Here is a 19,632-nt window from a genome sequence, read left to right as displayed (position 1 = left end):
AGGGATGTTGCTCAGTGGTCAAGCACCTCTGGGTTCAATCCCCAATACCACCAAAAAAAATAATAATTTTTTTTTTAACCAGCTAGCATTCTAATTTCCAAATCTGATTAAATCTGTTCTTACCACTGAGCTGCTAACAAGTATTGAAGTCTTCAAATATAGTATAGCTGCCTATTTGAGCTGAAAAGCTGTTTAGCTTTGCTTACTCAAAGAACTATGAAAAGCAGGAGAGAACATGGACCCAATGTGTGGGAGAAGGCTGGACACTGTGGCACATGCCTGTAATCTCAGTGGCTTGAGAGGCTGAGGCAAGAGAATTGAGTTTAAAGCCAGCCTCAGTAACTTATTGAGGCCCTGTCTCTTAAATATAAAATAGGGCTGGGGATTGTGGCTCAGTGGTTAAGCGCCCCCGAGTTCAATCCCTGGTACAAAAAAAAAAAGACACCAATATGTGAGAGAGAGGAAAAGAATGGCAAATGAGATACAGGATGAATCTTTTCCCCATTCAGGGCTCAGCAATGATAGGGTTTCACTTGTCTCTAATCCTAGAGAGGAAGCTAACTCTGTAAGCTGAACCTGTGTCTTAAGCATAAGTACAGTATACTCAATAAAACATTTTTTATTCTGTACAATATATATGTGTACTTAAATATATATATATATATATATATACATATATATATATGCAGAGAAACTTCAATCAACAAATCCCTGAGTCCATGGGAACCCAGGACACTAATAAAGGGAAAGGAGGGAGTCCATGCCTAAAGAGTAGGAAATATGGCAACATTTTTCCCTTTCCTCCTGGTTCCCTGCGATAGAGGGAAGGGTATGGTCACTACAAATTACTGAAATGAGAAAGTTTATATGGGAGCAAGAAGTGGGGGTGAGGATGGTAGGATGTGGAACTGTGGGTCAGGTCCCCCAGCCACCAGTCTGGGGGGGAAAAAAACACTATTTGATGAAAGTCAGATGATTGCAGAGAAAAGGACAAGACTGACATGCAGCTGGCCTTTGGTATGCCAAGTCTTAGCTTGGCAGCCCCACGCCTGGACCAGCACAATAAATAGCACCTGTGGGGCTTATGAGAGAAGCTGGGGAAATGGCCCTTGTGGGAAGAAAGGAAAGGAAATAAAGCTCAGGAACAGGCCTTGTGGGAGCACTGCCATTTGCTGTTCCTGTGCCATTTCTTCAGACCCTGGGCCACCAGATGGCCAAGAGCAATGTTTTTTGTCCACAGTCAGGTAGAGATGGGCAACTTACGTGGCCTTGAGAACGAGGTATAGAAAAAGGAGTGCTTTCGAGGACCACCCCAGTTGTGACAATTCCTGAAGTGCAGGGATCATACTGGTGACTCACAACCAGTCCTGGGAGTGGGGCCAAGGTGGCTGTAGTCAGCTCCCTCCAGTAGACAGGCCATGGAGTTGCCAGGGTTGAGCCAACCAGGTGGGCACACAGCTGCTGAACACTGCCCTGATTTCTGTCTTCTCCCTCAGGACTGCCCCTCCCTGGCCAACCAGGCTTGACACCTCTCCAAAGGTGGCAGGAAGCAAATGGCAGAGAGCACCCTCTCTCCCTAGCCTATTAACACACAAAGCTGCCAACAGGGGGCAGCACGGCCAGAAGTCACCTTATATATTGTAGGGGCAGCAATAGAGCTGTCACTGCCTGGAGGATTCAGAAACCCATGTTGGCCTGGGCTTCTCCTGCTGTAATGGCTTGCACATCAGTGACATGGCCGATGCCCTTGGTGACACCCTCCCGGAACAGCAGTTTGGCGCCCACCTTCAGGTACTCTGGGTGTTTCAGGAAGCGGAAACGTACAACTGCCTTCTCCCCTGTCCGCAGCTTGTCCTGCAGCAGATAAGCAGTCACTGCCCTGGCCAGTGCCTCCCATCCCATTCTCTACTAGCATTGGCTCTCCACCCTCAGGACCTCTGGGTGGGCTGCTTCCCACCCTAAGTAAGGCTTTTTTGTTCCCTACATGGGATCAGGGAGCTCTGCCAAGTCTGAGATTGGGCCTCCCTCCCTTCTGGAGGGAGAATTCTTGACTTTTCCCTGGAGAAAGGGAGGCATGACTGGGTCCCTCTCACCTTGGCATGGATCTTTTCCACCACTGCTGTCTGACGTACGTTGCCCACATGTACTGTCACTTGGAATCCTCGTCGGAAGGTGGTGGCATGGAACAGTAGGACTATCTCTGCCTCGAACACTGAGCAGATGGTGGGATTCATCTCGGGGCTCACCATCACCATGCCCTGGGGAGGCACAGTCCCCAGGCCCAGGAAGGGCAGATCTAGCATTAGACTCACCCTTTCCAGCCCTCCCAACCTCTTTACAGCTCCTGAATTTCCTTTTCTTTTACATGACTCCAAACACATAGACCTCACAAGATAATATTTCAAATTCTCCTTTTGGTAGGTACTCTTATTTACCTCTAACCCTTCAAAGCTTTGTATGTTTAGTGTCCTGGACATTCACTTTGCACAGTGATTCAACTTAGTGATCTGCTCTTCATAAGGATTCTAAGCCATTTTCATACAGTCTGTATAATAAACAGACCTTAAGCTTCTTGGGTTAAGAGACCATGTTTCCTTTGCGTTTCTCTGAAGCACTCTAGAAGGGAGCTCCTTACTCATTAGCCAGACCAAGGCACTTCTCTGTGCACTCCCTCTCCATCCCACTCACACACCTCACCTTGCGAAGCAGTGCACGGTCAAAGTCCCCAAGGGCCAATGTAGCAGCCTGCCCAGCTCGCAGCACACGACAGGCAGAGCGGTTGCGCTGGATGCTGCACACTCTCAGCTCCAGGAAGCAGCCATCATCTGTGGGGCCAACCACCAGCTGGTCCCCCTCACGGCAAATCCCACTGCAGCCCAGAGGGAAGGTGGCACAGTGTCAGCGTAGGTCTCTTACTTCTCTGCTAGAGACACCCAGAGCAATTTTTCCCTTCTGGGGTTGAGTCCCTCAAGTAAGGGGAAGGAAATCCTAATTTCAGATTTGGAGATAGGAGCGATGACTTCCTTGCCTGGTCCTTAGTTCAGACAATGAAGGCTAATGCCAGAAAAGGTCAGCAGTGACATCTGGCAGAGAGGTACCTGCTGGGTTGGTAACACTGAACACCTGATCCCTGAAAGAGGAAATTATTCTCTTCGGTTTCACCCTCTGCTTTGCAAAGAGTCATTTTCTCATTTCATACTTTTGAAATGAGATCAGTTGAATACAGTCTAGATTTCTTCCTGGGGCCCATGACACATCTCACTCAGGGGTCTGGAGATTCCCAGCATGCAGCAATAAGCCAATAGACTAGCTCCTGCCAGCACTTCTGATAGTGGAAGCCTAATTTGCAAACAAGCGTATCTTGTAGATGGGCTCTGTTCAACTCGAGGATCTCCTCCTTTGGGCCAGGATGTCTCCGAGTACAGGGGCATGTGAGGGCTGAGTGGGGTGGGTAGCAAACAAGGCAATTCACCTGGAAAGTGTCCCTCCAACAACAGTCCCCACCTCTGGCACTGTGTAGATTTCATCCACCTGGAGCCAAAGAAAACTATCAATGTCCTCCTAAGTAGGGCTAGCAGGTCCAGCTTCTCTGAATAGGCTCTGGGACTGGTCAGAACTGGCCCCTTCCCCCTAACCCCTTCTACCTGTTTATTTGACCAACTACCTGAAATTCCGTCAACTGCTGCATAAGCTCCTCCTGTTCTTTGCTGTTGGTCAGGGGAGGCAGGATATTCAGGAAGACTTTAAGGAGATCCAGACTCTCTCCAGACACGCTGGACAGTGTGAAGATAGGGGTGACACTATGGAGAAAGGGATGGAATGGGAAGATGAGGGAAGTCCAGAAGGCAGAAGCCAGGGGCCCACACATTGAAAGGTGAGCTTTTGTCTGGACAGCTGAGGGGCCCTCTCTTCTGGCTGTGAGCAAGCCAAGGAATATGACATGTGAAGCCCAGCCCCAGGCTCAAGGGAGACAGTAAATGTCTATAGGATTCTAGGCATCAGTGAGACTCCATGTTGGCATAGTGGAAGGGCCAATCCCTTTAAAAAGACTTCCTCCCACAGTCCCAAATTGAAAAAGTCATAGAACTGAGCAAGAATCCATCTGGCTCTGGAGATAAGACACCATGTTCCTGGGCCCTAAAGCATTCTTTCCCATGAATCAGGGCTTTAAGATGAGGCAGGCTTACTTGGGTGACTGGGCAAACTGCTGAGCAGCAGTGACAGCATCATCCTCAGAGGTAACCAGCATGGGGACCTTGTGGCAGCCGGGCTGCTTGAGGACCCGCTCTAGCTGGCGTACTGTCCTCTCCACTGTAGTTTTGGCACATAGGTCCACCTTGCTGACCACGATGAAGAAGGGCACTTTCAGGGCCAGGGCCAGTCCCAGATGTTCCCTTGTGGTGCCAGCTGTCTCAAAGAAGGCAGGCAGGAGGATAGAAGAATGAGAGTATAGGAAGAAGGAGAGGGAAGAGAAGAATCAGTGCTGGCTCCCAAAGTGGGAAAGTCAGCACCCCCTTTCCCTGCCCAAGACCTCTTACCAATGCCAGTATTGGCACTGACGAGGAGCAGGGCACAGTCAGGGCAGTAGGAGGTGAGGCCAAAGATGGTGGTGTGCAGATACTTGTGGTGGCCTGCCAGGTCGATGAAGGTGATCATCTTGGAGCTGCTCTCACAGATCTCTTCTGCGGTCCGTGAGTCGCTGTAATTCACCACCTAGTCCAGGGCCCAGGGCTCTCAGTGCCCCCTGTGAGCCTCCCCAGCCCTTTAAGAGTTGCCAGGACCTAAACCAGGATTAAGGTGGCCCTGCCTCTTAATCCTGAGCCCCATTTTCTAATTAGTTCAGTTGATTCCCCATTTGTTTTCTAAGAGAAAAACTTGTTCAGTGCCCTCAGGGCCTTCATCTATACTATTACAAAAAGTCTCCACACTCAGCCCCCAACCTCTGTCCTTCACCTCTACCATCCCATCTCAGAGTCTGGCCCCACTGGGTCCCGTTGATCCCATGCACCTCTCCCTTGCTGTTAAAGCCCAGGATCTCGAAGCTGATACTGGAGGTTCGGCCAGACTGAATCTCATGCAGGTGTCGGAAAAGGTTGAGCCGGGCCCGGCCCCGCCCGTTGTCCAGCTCTCCCTGGGTCAGGACTCCAAGCAGGGTTGACTTCCCTGAGTCCACATTCCCCAGGACAGCCACACGGAGGTCTAGGAACTGTGGACAAATTGTATTAGGTAAGGGCTCCAATCCCTTTCTCACTGAAGCCTAAGTCAAGGGTGGTGATGCTCCTGTGGAGCAACAGAATGATCTGGATGCCAGGATCCCAGGCCAGGAAAAGCCTGCCACCACAGGGCTCTCCCAGGGAGTATGGGCATGGGGGCAGGAAGGACACAGGCTCACCTGTTGGTTGTCAGGAACTTTTCGTACCAGCACCTCAGTGATCTTCCGGGGCATGTCACTATCATAATCCACTTCTCGCTCCCGGAGAACAGTGATATCTGCTCCAACCCTGTCACAGCAATGCCACAGCTGCCATACTTCACAGATACTCCCTGCATACTAGCCTGGCTCTAGACCAACAACCTTCCTACACCCCCCGCCACACACACACACAGAGCTCCTAATACCTTATTGTACTTTCTACCACCCTCCAATCTATCCTGTATGTATTCATGGCTCTTCTAAAACAACCAAGTAAACATCTTAAATCAAGGAGCAAAAAAGCCCTTTGTCAAGAGACCACTGTAGAAGGAAAGCCCATCTTGGCCCCTGAGGTCCTGGGTATCTGCCTATGTGTGGGTCCTCCCCAGAGTTAGGTAAAGGAGAACTGAGGAAGAGGGGGAAGCATACTTCTCTGCCATCCGGTGCAGGGTCTTGAGGGAGGCCCGCATCTCCTCCTCAGCCAGCCCCACCAGCAGCCCATTGTCCTCAACCCCAATCTGGTAGACAGCCTCACCACGACCCTCCTGGAGACGCCACTTCATTTGTGTCACCAGATGCTCAAAGCGGTACTGGGATGGATTCACCAGCTTCAGCTAAGGGGCAGATGGGATATCATGAGAAGGTAAAAATCAGAGGTGTTCCTCACAAACCCCATGGTACCCACCTGTCCTGCCCCAAGGACTAGGACCTTCCCTTCCCACCTAAACCTCTTTCCCTTGGTACTTAACAGTGAGTCCCCCTCCAACAGAAATGAGGTAGAGACTTTACCCGAACCACATTGCTAAATTGCTAAAGAACATGAAGTTGGAAGGATCTCAGATTTCAATGACAAGGGCAACCTACCCCACCCTCTGCTCCTCCCCAGCCTAAGACTCACTTTATATTCGATGTTTCCATCTTCAGCCTGAAAAGAAGCAGGGAGCAGTTACCATACGCTGTCCAGACTGAATTCCCACTTTTCCCTCCATTCTCTCTAGGCCCAGGCAGAGAGAGCAGGAAGCCCCAGCAGCATCTGCTTAGGCAAGGACCTGAGAAAGTCAGTGGCAGACAACTCCTCAACCCAACCCCAAGTGACCCCTCTGAAGGAAAGGCCTATTAAGGACACAGCAAATCATCCATTTAAGCAAAGAACAAAATTCTGGAGTCCTTTCCTCTTTCACTCACTGGCATGATGCTCTTCTTGGATGCAAGATCAACCCATACTTCTCCCCAGGACATAAAACTGTTCTCTAGGTTTTCTCTGTGTACAGGGTGCTGCTGCTTCTTTTTTCCTCAAGGCTGAGGATTGAACCCAGGGGTGCTCTACCACTGAGCCACATCCTCAGTATTTTTTCCTTTATTTTTGAGACAGGGCCTTGCTAAGATGCCAAGGTTGGCCTTAAACTTGAAATTTTCCTGCCTCGGCCTCCTGAAGCTGGGATTACAGGTATGCACCACCATGCCTGGCTTGTTAAAGCCTTTCTTTGCCACTCATCTGGGAGACACCATTTCCTTCCTGCCCTCCCTCTCAGCTGATGTTACCAAGTGTAAGAAGCTGCAAGAGGTTCTGGACCAGGGCCAAAGGGTGAGCTCATCACTGGTCACTACAAGTGGAATAAGAAAGCCCCAGGTATGAGAGGTGCAGAACTCCAAAAATGGGGTTAAGACAAACAAAAGAACTTAGAAAATGTAATAAAGGGGACAGGCTCCATAAACTTGACTCCCTATGGCTCTTGCCTCCTGTCCGCTAATCCTCACGCCTCAGTTGAGGTGAAATCCCGAATATCCCCTCTTCTAGGTGGTAGCACAGCACAGAAGCATCCTTTTGCCTGAGGCTTCTCTTCTCCAATGCAAAAGGTTATGGATTTTGCCTGTTCTGTCATTCTCAATTTCTACACTCCTCCTCTTTCCTTTCTGTATCATTCCATCCCTTCAAGGCCCTAACAGGTGGTCTTCACCTATAATCTCCATCCCATGGAGTATAAGGGAGATTTTCCCATCAACAAAGATCTTCCAGAAATCTTTTTATCATTTTGCTAGAGATGGAGAATTAGGAAGGCTGGCATCAGAAATGTGGCATAAAGATAACAATCTAGACCAGTGGTTCTCAAAGTGTGCTTCCAGGACCAGAAGCATTAGCATCACAAGGGAACTGGTAAGAAGTACAAATTCTCAGGTCCATCCCTCACCTATTGAGTCAGAAATTCTAGGAGTGGAGCCAGCAATCCTGGTGACTCTGGTGCACTAAAGTGTGATAACCACTGATTTAGGCTTTTTTCCCTGGGCCTTCCTATCTTGAGAGGTAGGAACAAAGTAGTCACTTTCTGACATAAGAACAGATGGTGCCTGTGTGTGGAAGCTCTTCCCTGTCCCCAACCTGTCATAGGACAGGCAAAGGGCAGAGGACGAAGTCTAACTGTTGTCTGGTTTTATGTGTATGTATACTTAGGGATACAGAGGGATCCTATTGCTCTTTTCCAGGCTACTCCCTTCCTCCCTGCGCAACAAGTTTAGAAAAAGTAGTGGTTATTCTGCCTGCCTCCTCGTTCCAGTTGCAGCACAGGCAAGCGGGTAGGAACGTTCTACCCTCCTCTTCCCAGGGGTATGGGATCCCCTTTCCCCATTTCTCCTTCTGGGGTAATCGAGGTAAGCACTCTCCCGGAGGGGACGTGAAGTCTCTAACCTCCTTCCTGGGGTCCCGGGACCGGAAGGAGCGGTTCTTTTTCCCTACCCCTCCTCTCTGGGGTCTTGACACCGGAAGGGGGGCCAATTCTCTGTCCCGCCTCCCTAGAGTCCCGAGACTGGAGGAGTAGTTTCCTCTCGCCCAGTCACTTCTTAGGGGCTCACCTCGGGGGGCAGGTACGGGGGGTTGTTGGCTTTGCTCCCTCTGTTTCTTCCGTTCTTCTTCTTACCCTTCGGGCCCCCGCAGCCGCTGCTGCCGCCGGCCCCCCTAGCCTTGAGGGTTCCGCCCATAGCCGGGCCCCCTCCGGGCCGGCAGCAGCCGCCGAACAACTCAGATACCCGCGAGTCCATCCGCCGCTGCCGCCAGCCCCCCGCCCGACCCCTCCCCCCTGCCACCACCACCGCCGCCGCCGCCGCCGCCCCTACTGCCACCGCCGCGTCGGCCAGCCAGAGGAGAGCGGGGTGGGGCGCTGTGCAGGCCACGCCCCCACCTCCCCTGGCCTCCAGGTCGCGTCAGAAACAGCCGCGGGGCACCATGGGATATCGAGTCCATGGGCCTTGGACCTCTCTTAAAAGAGCGCGCCGCCGCCCTACAGCTTCCAGGAGGCATCGCGGCGCAAGGAGCCATAGGTGGCTTCGGGGCGTGGACAAGGAGCGCGCCTTTGCGCGCAAAGGCCGAAGGGAGTTGTAGTCCGCTTCCCAGTGCCCGCGCTCAGAGCGGTCTTTTTCTAGGGCTTGGGGCGCGGGCAGTTGAAAGCCCTGAGGCCTGAGGATCGGGGCGGTCACCGGCAGCGAAGGGCTTACATCAGAATCGAGCTTTGTGGACCCCCCTGGTTATGACCTCTTACTGCGGATGCCAGACAACAGGTTTTGGACCTAGAGAGCGGCAGAATTCCGGAAGACTGGTCCCTCCAGCCTGCCAGGTCCACCTCTGCTTGTTTTCTTTCCCGATGGCCGGCGTGCTGTCGGGGTGAGTCAGGGCGAACGCCAGGGCGGAGGCGAATGGTGTTTAGCCTAATTACGGAAGTTTTGTGGCGATGATTATGCCACCTTTACACAGTAGTCACTGCTTTATTACTGGGCTGGCACCGTCCGGGGGCTGGTTTTAGCAGCCTCAGGCCCCGCGGTGGCCCCGACACGAGACCTGAACCTATAAACCAGCCAGCTGCCCGCCGCAAGTATCCCCCGTCCCCTTTGTTTTGAGGCCGAACCAATCCCGGAGAACTGAGCTTGGTTTTAAAACTGCCAGGGCTGTAGGAGGGGCTCGGCCTCTACTTGGGGCGGGACTGGAGCTCAGGTTACTTCAACCACCGCGAGGGCAGGGGAAGTGCCCGGGAATAGAAACTTGGCCCAGGGCCCCAGGGTATTGTTGACTTTTGACTTTCGACTTTCTTGCCAAGGCCTCTCCCCTTCTCTTTAGGGCTCTTGCAGTCAGCATAGAATAAACACATAGAGTAAACACGTCCAGCGACAAAACAGTGTACAAGACATCAGAAATACAGGGTGGAGAAGCAGTTAGAATTGCTGGGCTGGGAGTCAGGACGCCAGGGTTCAATTCCCAGCCCTATGGCTGTTTCATGACTCACTTCTCACATTTCCCTCTCTTTACAAACAAGGAGATGTTCGTACACAGCCAAGAAATAAAACAGCTTGTGCCTTCAGACCTCAGTTTTCCTTGGAAAACTAAAAGCAGCAACAGTGACTTACCTCTGGTGATCCCTGTAGGGGTTCAGACTTGGTAGAGTCCATGGCTTCTTCCTGGGTCCACATAGAGAGAGAGGCAGGTCTACTGATGACACAGTTGCTGTCCACATGGCATAACTCCCCAAAGCAGTGAGAGCAGAAGGACTAAAGTCAGCAATTATGGACCTAGCATGTCCATCCAATTATATGGGTCTTCAATGGCTGAAGGCTTATGTGACTTTTTGAAATCCTGTGTGGTTGAGGGAAAGGCTATGTTGTAGAGGTGAACACTAACAAGGGCATAGGGGCACTAGGAAAACTGCTGTTAGAGACTGAGAGTAGAAAACTCAGAGCTCAAAAAGGATTGGGATGGGAAGCAAGAGATAAACCCACACCCCAACATTATCACTACAACCAGTTCTGGTTCTTTTTGATACCCAGAGCCTGCTGCACTTGACTGATAACACCCATCTTTTCATGTACATGGATCTTTCAGCAGCCAAACCCAACACACACAATTTTACTTCATCCATTCCAATCCCCTTGTCTCCTGTATGGAGAATTTCTTTTAAAAGATAGCAGAAGATAACCCATTCTGAGAGCCCATTCTTAAACAACCTTACCTACCACAAATAGAAGTGAAGGCTGGCAGAGAAGTAGCCTTAATAGGAATATCTGTTCAGGAGATCAGGATCCTGGGCGATGGAAAGTGGTGTGTGTGATTAGTTTCCTGGAAGGATTGCTTATGAGGTGGTTGGCTATGGGATATATATATCCCATATATGGATACACAGGTCACATGCAAGCATTTTTCCTGGTCTGTAATTAGTCACTAATTTTTGTGTATAGTACCTTTGTATATGTTTTGAATTCAGACAGCAATCTTTCTCTTTATGCTTCCTTGGTTTTGTGTCATCCCTAAGCCAACTCACTCCTAGATTATACATTATTCCCCAATATTTCTTCTAGGAGCAACACCCCTTCACCCCAAGGATCAAATCCAGGGATTTAGTGCATGCTAAGAACATGGTATGCCACTGAGCTATGCCCCCAGTCCGTTTCTAGTAGTTTTTTGAGGTTTTTATATTTTTTAAAATTTGAGAAAGGATATTGCTGAGTTGCCCAGACTGGCCTGGAATTTGTGATCCTCCTGCCTCAGTCTCCCAAGTAGCAGCAATTACAGGCTTGTGGCACCACGTCGAGCTTGCTTTGAGGTTTATTTTTATGTTTAGATATTTAATTCATTTGGAATTTATTTTTTTGTAGTGTATGATAGACCAAAATCAATTTTTATTTATTTTTATACTTTTTTTTTAAAGAGAGAGAGGAGAGAGAGAGAGAACTTTTTCTTTTTTAATATTTATTTTTCAATTTCGGCGGACACAACATCTTTGTTTGTATGTGGTGCTGAGGATCGAACCCGGCCGCACGCATGCCAGGCGAGTGCGCTACCGCTTGAGCCACATCCCCAGCCCTCAATTTTTAAATAGATACAGTTGTCTCACATTATTTACTTTGAAAAGTCACCATTAGACTACATATACAGATTTTATTTATTTATTTATTTATTTGGGTACTGTAGATTGAACCCATGGGCGCTTAACCACTGAGGCACATCCCTAGTCCCCCCCCCCCTTTTTTTTTAAATTTGGGCACAAAGTTGCTTAGGGACTTGCCAAGTTGCTGAGACAGGACTTGAACTACTGATCCTCCTGTCTCAGCCTCCTGAGTCACTGGGACTTTGAGTGTGCAGCACCTTACCCAATTCACATTCTGTTTCTGAACTCTTGTTTATTCTTGGGCCAAAACTACTGTGTTTTTGTTTGGTTGGTTTGTGGTGTATTATCTATATGCAAAGGATCCCCTAAGATCAGGGCCCACGCGCGTGACTTGTTTGTGACTGAGCCTCATAGCACAAAACCTGAGCCTGAGCCTCCTAGCACATCATCTCATAAACATTAATATTTTCAGGATCCTACCCCATTCTCATTTTATATGCTTTTCCTGTGTGATCTTATCCACTTCCATACTGACGACTGTCAAATACCTATCTCTATTCCAAACGGAGTTCCTAAATATCTCTAGCCCGCGCGCCTGACTTGTTTGTGACTGAGCCTGGCAGCACAAAGCCTGAGCCTGTAGCACAAAGCCTGAGCCTGGCCACAAAGCAGATCACTGAGCTATGTCCCCAGCCCAATATCACAGTATTTTAACCATTGTACTTTTATAGTTATTTTGACCTCTATTCCCTGCTTCCTAAAATATACCTTTCCCTTGGTCTCCATGATCTGAACTTGTCTACTCTTCTTTATACTTCTGTGGGTACAGATTCTTCCACAGGTTCTTCTCATCATCTCATAAACATTAATATTTTCAGGATCCTACCCCATTCTCATTTTATATGCTTTTCCTGTGTCCTCTTATCCACTTCCATACTGAGGACTGTCAAATACCTATCTCTATTCCAAATGGAGTTCCTAAATATCTCTAGCCCGCGCGCCTGACTTGTTTGTGACTGAGCCTGGCAGCACAAAGCCTGAGCTGAGCCTGGCAGCACAAAGCCTGAGCCCGGCCACAAAGCAGATGGACAGTGAATAGTGAACACAAGAGGGAATGGATGCGTGAGTGCGGTATCCTTTGGAAGGCAGAGCCCAGTTGCCGAGAGGGCCTGGTTTCCTGCGGGGGAAGGGCAAGGCGTATCTGTAGCAGGGTTTGCAGGAGCTGAGGGCAGAACTCAACTCTGAACTCCGCCCGGCCTTTAACTCACGGCGGCGGCGGCGGCGCTTAGCTTGCTTCCGGCCCAGCCGAACCGGATGTGGAGTCCGAACTTCCCATCATGCTCCGCAGGGCGCCCATTCTAACCGCAGGGAGAAGAGGGAGTAGGTGGTGATGGCGGCGGCGGAGCCGAAAGTGCTGTCCCCTGCTGCAGTCCCTGGTAAGGCCTGGGGTCCAGAGCTTGGGGAGCCTTGAGGACGTGTTTCTTGCCTTCTGCCTCCTGTCAGTCCCTTCCTTGGCCCTTTCTCCGGCCCGTCTACCCTGTGCGGGTGCTCCGCCCCAATCAGGCTCGACTCCCTACGCTGCGTCGAGTTGATTCGCCTTCTGTCTTACTTTCAGGGTTCTGAACCTCGCTTTACTACACTTTGGACTCATTTTCCCAGGTCGGGGTCCGCTGCTTTGTTAGCGGAGCGTTAGTCATTGCCTCCGAAACCCCCTCTACTCTGCTGCCATCTTTTTTTTTTTTTTTTTTTTAATATTTATTTATTTATTTATTTAGTTAGTTTTCGGCAGGCACAACATCTTTGTTTGTATGTGGTGCTGAGGATCGAACCCGGGCCGCACGCATGCCAGGCGAGCGCGCTACCGCTTGAGCCACATCCCCAGCCCACTGCTGCCATCTTTTAAGTCACGTTTGACAGGGATCAGGAATCTTCCCACGTAGGGAGGTTGCCAAGATTATATCGGTGCCTCCGGGTCCCCCCTTCACAATGGCTGATATGGTGACCATCAGGAATGAGAAGACTACTTTGACCTCTTAAATTTTTAATTTTTTTCTCACTTTTTATCCTTTTCCCTCAGTAGATTTGGAGTGGTATGAGAAGTCGGAAGAAACCAACGCCACTCAGATAGATCTACTTGAGACCACCTCTGCCCAGGAACCTTCCAACCCTTCGGAGCCCTTTTGCTCCAGAGACTGCTTGGTACCAGTGGTGTTTCCTGGGCCTGTAAGCCAGGAAGGGTGCTGTCGGTTTACTTGTGAACTTTTAAAGCATATCATGTACCAACGCCAGCAACTCCCTCTGCCCTATGAACAGCTTAAACACTTCTACCGAAAACCTTCTCCCCAGGTATGCACAGGCTTTGAGTCAAAATTATTGGGAAAACTGGTAGAAAAAAATGAAACCTTCAGGGCAGAACTTGGTGCTCCCAGCCCCTCTCCCAAATCCCAGTAATTCTGGAGGCTGAGTTCCAGCCTCTGCAACTTAGACTCTGTCTCAAATAAAATTTTAAAAAGGGCTGAGGATATAACTCAGTGGTAGAGTGCTCCTGGTACTGCCAAAAAAAAAAAAAAAAAAAGAAGAAGAAGAAGAAAAGAAAATCAAACAATTTTATTTCCAAGGCTCCTATTACCCTAAGCAGTTCTAAGGGCTTTAGTCACTTTCTTTCTACTCCAGTCTTTGGTTGTCTAACCCTTCTTACTTTTTATCTTGTTCTATTTGGAAACTATTATTATGGGGGCTGGGGATGTGGCTCAAGCGGTAGCGCACTCTTCTGGCATGGGTAGGGCAGGGTTCGATCCTCAGGACCACATACAAAGATGTTGTGTCTGCCGAAAACTAAAATGTAAATAAAATATTAAAAAAAAAAAAAAAAAAGAAAGAAAGAAACTCTTATTATGTGTTGTTGCATTTGAACTTCATGAACTAGCTTTTTTTTTTTTTTTTGGTACTGGGGATTGAACTCAGTGGCTTTACCACTGAGCCCCCCCCCCCCTTTTTTTTTATTTGAGACATGGCCTCATTAAGTTGCTGAGGTTGGCCTTGAACTTGGGATCTTCCTGCCTCAGCCTCCAGAGTCACTAGACTCTCAGGCACGTGCCACCATATCTGGCATAAACTGGCTTTTAAATGTGTATATGTGGTACTGGGGATCAAACCCAAGGTCTTGTGCATTCTCTGCATGTGCTCTACCACTGAGCCCTCCAGCCCTCAAACTGGCTCTTTAAATTCTAACTTCTTTTCAAATTTTCATCTTTTTTTTTTTTTTTTTAAATCTACTTACTAGGGGACTTCTTTTTTTGGTACTGGGATTGAACTCAGGAGCACTCGGCCACTGAGCCATATCCCCAGCCATATTTTGTATTTTATTTAGAGATAGGATCTCACTGAGTTGCTTAGGACCTTGCTTTTACTGAGGCTGGCTTTGAATTCATGATCTTCCTGCCTCAGCCTCCTGAGCCTCTGGGATTATAGGCATGTGCCATGTCGCCTGGCCTTACTTCTCTTTTTTTAAAAAAAATAAGTATAATTGATTTTATTTATCTGTTTATATGTGGTGCTGTTAATCGAACCCAGTACCTCACACATGCTAGGGAAGTGCTGTACTACTGAGCCACGACTCCAGCCTCACGAGGGGGCTTCTTGATTAACACTTCTAGTATTCTTTCCTCTTTTTTTTTTGGTACTGGGGATTGAACTCCCCATCACTGAGCTATATCCCCAGACCTTTTTATTTTATTTTTTTTTTAAAATATGAATATTTTAAATTGTTGATGGGCCTTCATTTTATTTATTTATATGTGGTGCTAAGGATCAAATCCGGTGCCTTACATATGCTAGGCAAGTGCTCTACCACTGAGCCACAACCCCAGCACCTTAGTTTTTTATTTTGAAACAGGTTCTTAATAAGATGCTAAGACTGGCCTCAAATTTGTGATACTCTGCCTTAGCCACCCTCCCCATTATGGGTGTGTGCAACTCCCCCCAGCTGGTGATAATATTCTTAAGAGCACCTTCTTCATTTTTTCCATCTTTTAAAATAACATATTGTTGTTTCATGACTGTTTGAATTTCTGTTACCTAAAGATTTTTAATGTGTGCTTGACATTTTTCTCTGTTCATTGCAGTGTTTCTTTCAGAATTCTTTGCCCATTTGTTTTTGGTTTTTTTTTTTTTTTTTTTTTTGGGTATCTTTCATGTTGAAAGTTTTTATTCTGAGTCTGGTGAATATTTCAGAACGAGTTATAGCAAGCTCTGTGCATGTGCCTGGGCCTTTTGTACTAATGACTTTCCTTGAAAGAGATTGAGTAGGAACCTGGTGGTCTCTTTGGGGAACTTCCTGAACATAGTATTGGATGGAGGAGGAAATTGCAGGCCGTATAAGCCTCCTCGCATAGTTTTATTCGGTCTCTCTATGCTCACTCTTGCCTTCTCCTAAGAATATTACCAGTTCTTGAATCTTTCTGGGGTTTTGCAGTGTGAATTTGCTTTTTGTGGGCAACTGCTTTGTCAGTACTTGGCATTTTGCTCTCTTGAAATCTGTCCCTCCTTTAAATTTTTTTTTGTTATACCTTTATTTATTTATTTTTTTATGTGGTGCTGAGGATTGAACCCAGTGTCTCACGCATGCTAACAAGCACTCTAGCACTGAGCTACAACCCACTGAGTTTGTCTTTTAGAAGCCATTTAGAAGACCTCTTTGCCTGGACACTAGTACCATGAGTGCTGGTCCTCCTCAGGGGCAGTGCCCTAAGCCCCAAGGAGTTCTTTTTAAAAAAAAAAATATTTTGTTTTAGTTGTAGTTGGACACAGTACCTTTATTTCATTTTTATGTGCTGCTGAGGATCTAACCCAGCGCTTCACACGTGCTAGGGGAGTACTCTACTGCAAAGCTACAACCTCAGCCCCCACTTGAACTCTCAACTCTTCTATTTACCTTCTTCTTCTTTTTTTTTTTTTTTTAGTTATTGGTGGACTTTTATTTCATTCATTTATTTATTTATATGTGGTGCTGAGAATTGAATCCAGTGCCTCACACCTGCTAGGCAAGTGCTCTATCACTGAGCCACAACCCAAGCTCCATCTTTCTTTTTCTCTTACCCTTTTTTATTTTTAGCAGTGCTAGGAATCAAACTCAGGGCCTTGCACATGCTAGGCAAGTACTCTACAACTCACCCTTTTCTACCTACCTTCTGTCTACCTTTCAAAACTTTGTTGTTGCCTTGGCCAATGTTGCCTATTCTCTTGGGGGGTGGCGGGGGTTGTCTTTTGCTCTCTTTCCTTTGAAAAGAGAATAAAGTATTTCCTTAAAAATTTTCTTAGAAATTTGTCCTGGGGCTGGGGTTGTGGCTCAGTGGTAGAGTGCTCACCTAGCACGTACCAGGCCCTGGGTTCAATCCTCAGCACCACATAAAAATAAATAAATAAAATAAAGGTATAAAAATTTAAAAAAAAAAGAAAAGAAATTTGTCCTAATTTCTTTCAGTATTTTAGGTGGAGGTATATATTAATAATCTTGTATTTAATTTGTCATGTTTAACTAGAAGACCTACTCCAGAATTTATTAGTCCAAATAATATTCATTCCTAAAAACTCCCCGTAAAACAGAAATTTGCTACTTCCAACTATGCCATGGAGTGTCCTTGACTGTTTTAGTTCCTTATTTTCAATTCCCTTCAGCTTCAGGATATTGTCTTTGTTGTTCTGAGTGCATATAAATTATGGCTTTGTACAAAGATTATATTTTCTTTTTCAACCTAATGCCCTCTGATAAAACCCACTGTATAGTTATGGCAGTTAATTGAGCTAGAAATCCAGTCCTGAAGGCTGTCTACAAAACCCAGCCGTGTTCTTCAGAGGGCATTAGCTTCCCCTTATCAAGTCCTCTTCTCTCACCATTCTTTCTCCTCACAGGCAGAGAATGCAGTGAGGAAGAAACCTCGAGTCACCACTGAGGCAAGCAACAGGAAATGCCAACAAGCACTGGCGGAACTGGAGAGTGTCCTCAGCCATTTAGAAGAACTCTTTGCCCGGACACTAGTACCACGGGTGCTGATCCTCCTTGGGGGCAGTGCCCTAAGCCCCAAGGAGTTCTATGAACTTGACCTGTCCAGGCTGGTCCCCTTCAGCATGGACCAGAACCTGAGCACAGCTGCTTGTTTGCGCCGTCTCTTCCGGGCCATTTTCATGGCTGATGCCTTTAGTGAGCTACAGGCTCCTCCACTCATGGGCACCATTGTTATGGCACAGGGGCACCGTGACTGCGGAGAAGATTGGTTTCGACCCAAGCTCAATTACCGAGTGCCTAGCCGCGGCCACAAACTCACTGTGACCCTGTCCTGTGGCAGACCTTCTATTCCAGCCCTGGATTCAGAGGATTACATTTGGTTCCAGGCACCAGTGACACTTAAGGGCTTCCACGATTGAACCGAGGGTGTTTCTTAACTCTAAAAACATAATGGCTAAATTATCTTTCTCCCTGTGGCACTTTGTCACACATCTCTTGCTTGGAGCTGGAATTGCTTCCTGGTGAGAGAAGAAGGCTCTGTCCTCCTGGCTGTTTGCCTCCCCTCAGACTTCCTGGTGGGCTGATGGTGTGTGGCTGTGACCGAAATAATCATTATGGAGCAACAATTCCGAATCAAAGGTTGATTTTCCCAGAGGGTGCTGGGTCAGGTGTTCCTATTTAGGATTGGAAAGCAAAGATGGGTTCATAAACAGATTCTCCTATGGGGGTACCCCTTTTTTGCTTTTGATCTTTTCTTTCAGAGTTTCTACCAGAGTCATAAAGTGTGTGTGACTTATGAATTTAAATATAAAATAAATAATCATTAAATTTTCCTGAAACTTTTGACTTAAGACTTTTCAGCCTCCAAGCCTAGAGTTGTTTTTGTTTTTTTTTCCCCTGGGCCTCGCCTGCTTCAGGGCTTCCAGGATTTTTTTAACTAATGTTTTTTTTTTTTCTTTTCATCCGCCTCAGGTCACTCTGGAAAGTTAAGTGACTTGACTAAGTTTCTATAAGTAGTTTGATAGCAGAGTTGGGACTGGAATCCTCATCAAGCAGCCTGTAGCCCAACATTCTGTACTTGCCACATATTGATCTTTTGTGACCCTTAAGTTCTGCCCAAAGCAGGAGTCTCCTTTGGTGTGGGCAAAATACTGGTAAGGAACTTAGCTTACCACTCCATTCAATGAAAGTCCAGGGATGTAGGGGAATAGTTTAGGCCTGTGATTGATCCTTAGTAAACTCTGAGCAGGTTTGCAGAAAGCATGTTGAAGGGGAGGAGCTCTCGTAAGACTTTTCACCCTCAGAGAGCAGGACACTTGTAGTTTGAGGGTCACAGATGCTGCTCTAGTGGTCAGTGAGGGCAGAGCAAAGTTGCAGCCTATCAGTCTTCATCATTATTAAACACATGCCAGCTTGGGGATTTGAGGCCTGCAATAAGGCCATCCAGCCCCTTCCAGCTGTTCTGAGGTCTGAATGGTCCTGGTAAACCTGGCCTATTATGCCCTTCAGATCTGAGAAGCAAATTTCAGGGGAATGACACTGAGAAATAGATCAAGAAAAGAAAACTGAAGGTCTTTACAGAGCCTGATTGAACTATAGGCTGAAGCCCCCAGGATGATTCACTCCTGTGTCCAGATGTTCCTTCTGGATTTCTGCCCAGCACGCCTCCACTGTAGCTGTTTGATTTGTTTTGTGTTTGTTTCAAGCTGCCTATCCCTAGAACTTTCTCAGGCAAACTGGGAAAAATGGTTGGCTCAAGGTTTGACGTTGTTCCGCCCTGAGGAAGAGAAAATTGATACAACTATTTTTTGTTTCATTCTGTTTCGGTTTTGTTTTGTGTTATCTTGTTGGGTTGCGTTATCTTTATAGTAGATTAGAAATTAGTGAAAAACAAACCGAAAGACTGTTAAGTAAATTGTTAGAGGTTCAGACCATGGAGAAAGACATTCTAGATCAAGCAAAAGAGAAGGTCTCTCGAGCTAGTTAGAGGAAGAAAATTTAAAGGAAAAGGGGCTATTAGGGAAAAAGCTACAAGAGGCTGCTACTAACACCGTTCTATCACCAGAGGGCGTAATTCAACCAACAGCTCCACCTATAGAGACATCTTAGTGGCCCTAAACCCCCGTAGTTGATAGATGGAATGCTGAGACAGGACCTCAACGATTAGCATGCCCTGTACTTGAGCAGGCAGGAGGGCAGCGAATTCACCATGCTTTAGATTTCAAAACAGTGAAGCAGTTAAAGGAGGCTGTAACAACCTATGGTCCCCAAGCACCCTTCACTGTAAGCATGGTCAAATCCATTACCAACTTGGACATGACGCCAGCAGATTGGGCTAGCATGTGTAAATC

General features: G+C 47.5%; 2 protein-coding genes across 4 annotated transcripts; one reads left to right on the top strand and one right to left on the bottom strand.

Annotated features, from left to right (window-relative positions):
* Positions 1-601: 601 nt before the first annotated feature.
* Positions 602-10,070, bottom strand: Gtpbp2 (GTP binding protein 2). Of its 2 annotated transcripts, none has more exons than XM_027950382.2 (12): positions 9,803-10,070; positions 6,312-6,338; positions 5,843-6,027; positions 5,393-5,501; positions 5,009-5,206; positions 4,539-4,713; positions 4,188-4,407; positions 3,665-3,800; positions 3,473-3,531; positions 2,698-2,869; positions 2,094-2,258; positions 602-1,854 (listed from the first exon to the last, which is right to left on the bottom strand). In XM_027950382.2, exons 1-12 carry the CDS (start codon positions 9,863-9,865, stop codon positions 1,678-1,680), a joined length of 1,686 nt encoding a protein of 561 aa, XP_027806183.1. In that variant the 5' UTR covers positions 9,866-10,070; the 3' UTR covers positions 602-1,677. The 2 variants fall into 2 exon arrangements, with proteins under 2 accessions (XP_027806183.1, XP_027806182.1); XM_027950381.2 differs by lacking the exon at positions 9,803-10,070 and adding an exon at positions 8,261-8,462.
* Positions 10,071-11,572: 1,502 nt separating this feature from the next.
* On the top strand, positions 11,573-18,120 carry Mad2l1bp (MAD2L1 binding protein). 2 transcript variants are annotated; one of them, XM_027950383.2, is made up of 3 exons: positions 11,573-12,713; positions 13,355-13,623; positions 17,188-18,120. In XM_027950383.2, the coding sequence occupies exons 1-3, from the start codon at positions 12,668-12,670 to the stop codon at positions 17,698-17,700; spliced, it is 828 nt and encodes a 275-aa protein (XP_027806184.1). In that variant the 5' UTR covers positions 11,573-12,667; the 3' UTR covers positions 17,701-18,120. The 2 variants fall into 2 exon arrangements, with proteins under 2 accessions (XP_027806184.1, XP_027806185.1); XM_027950384.2 differs by having other exon boundaries at positions 11,582-12,713; positions 13,358-13,623.
* The last annotated feature ends 1,512 nt before the right edge of the window (positions 18,121-19,632 follow it).

This window comes from Marmota flaviventris, chromosome 6 (assembly GCF_047511675.1).
Source record: "Marmota flaviventris isolate mMarFla1 chromosome 6, mMarFla1.hap1, whole genome shotgun sequence".
Lineage (NCBI taxonomy): Eukaryota > Metazoa > Chordata > Mammalia > Rodentia > Sciuridae > Marmota > Marmota flaviventris.
The sequence above is the reverse complement of the archived record's forward strand: the minus strand, read 5'-3'. Positions and strand labels throughout refer to the sequence as shown.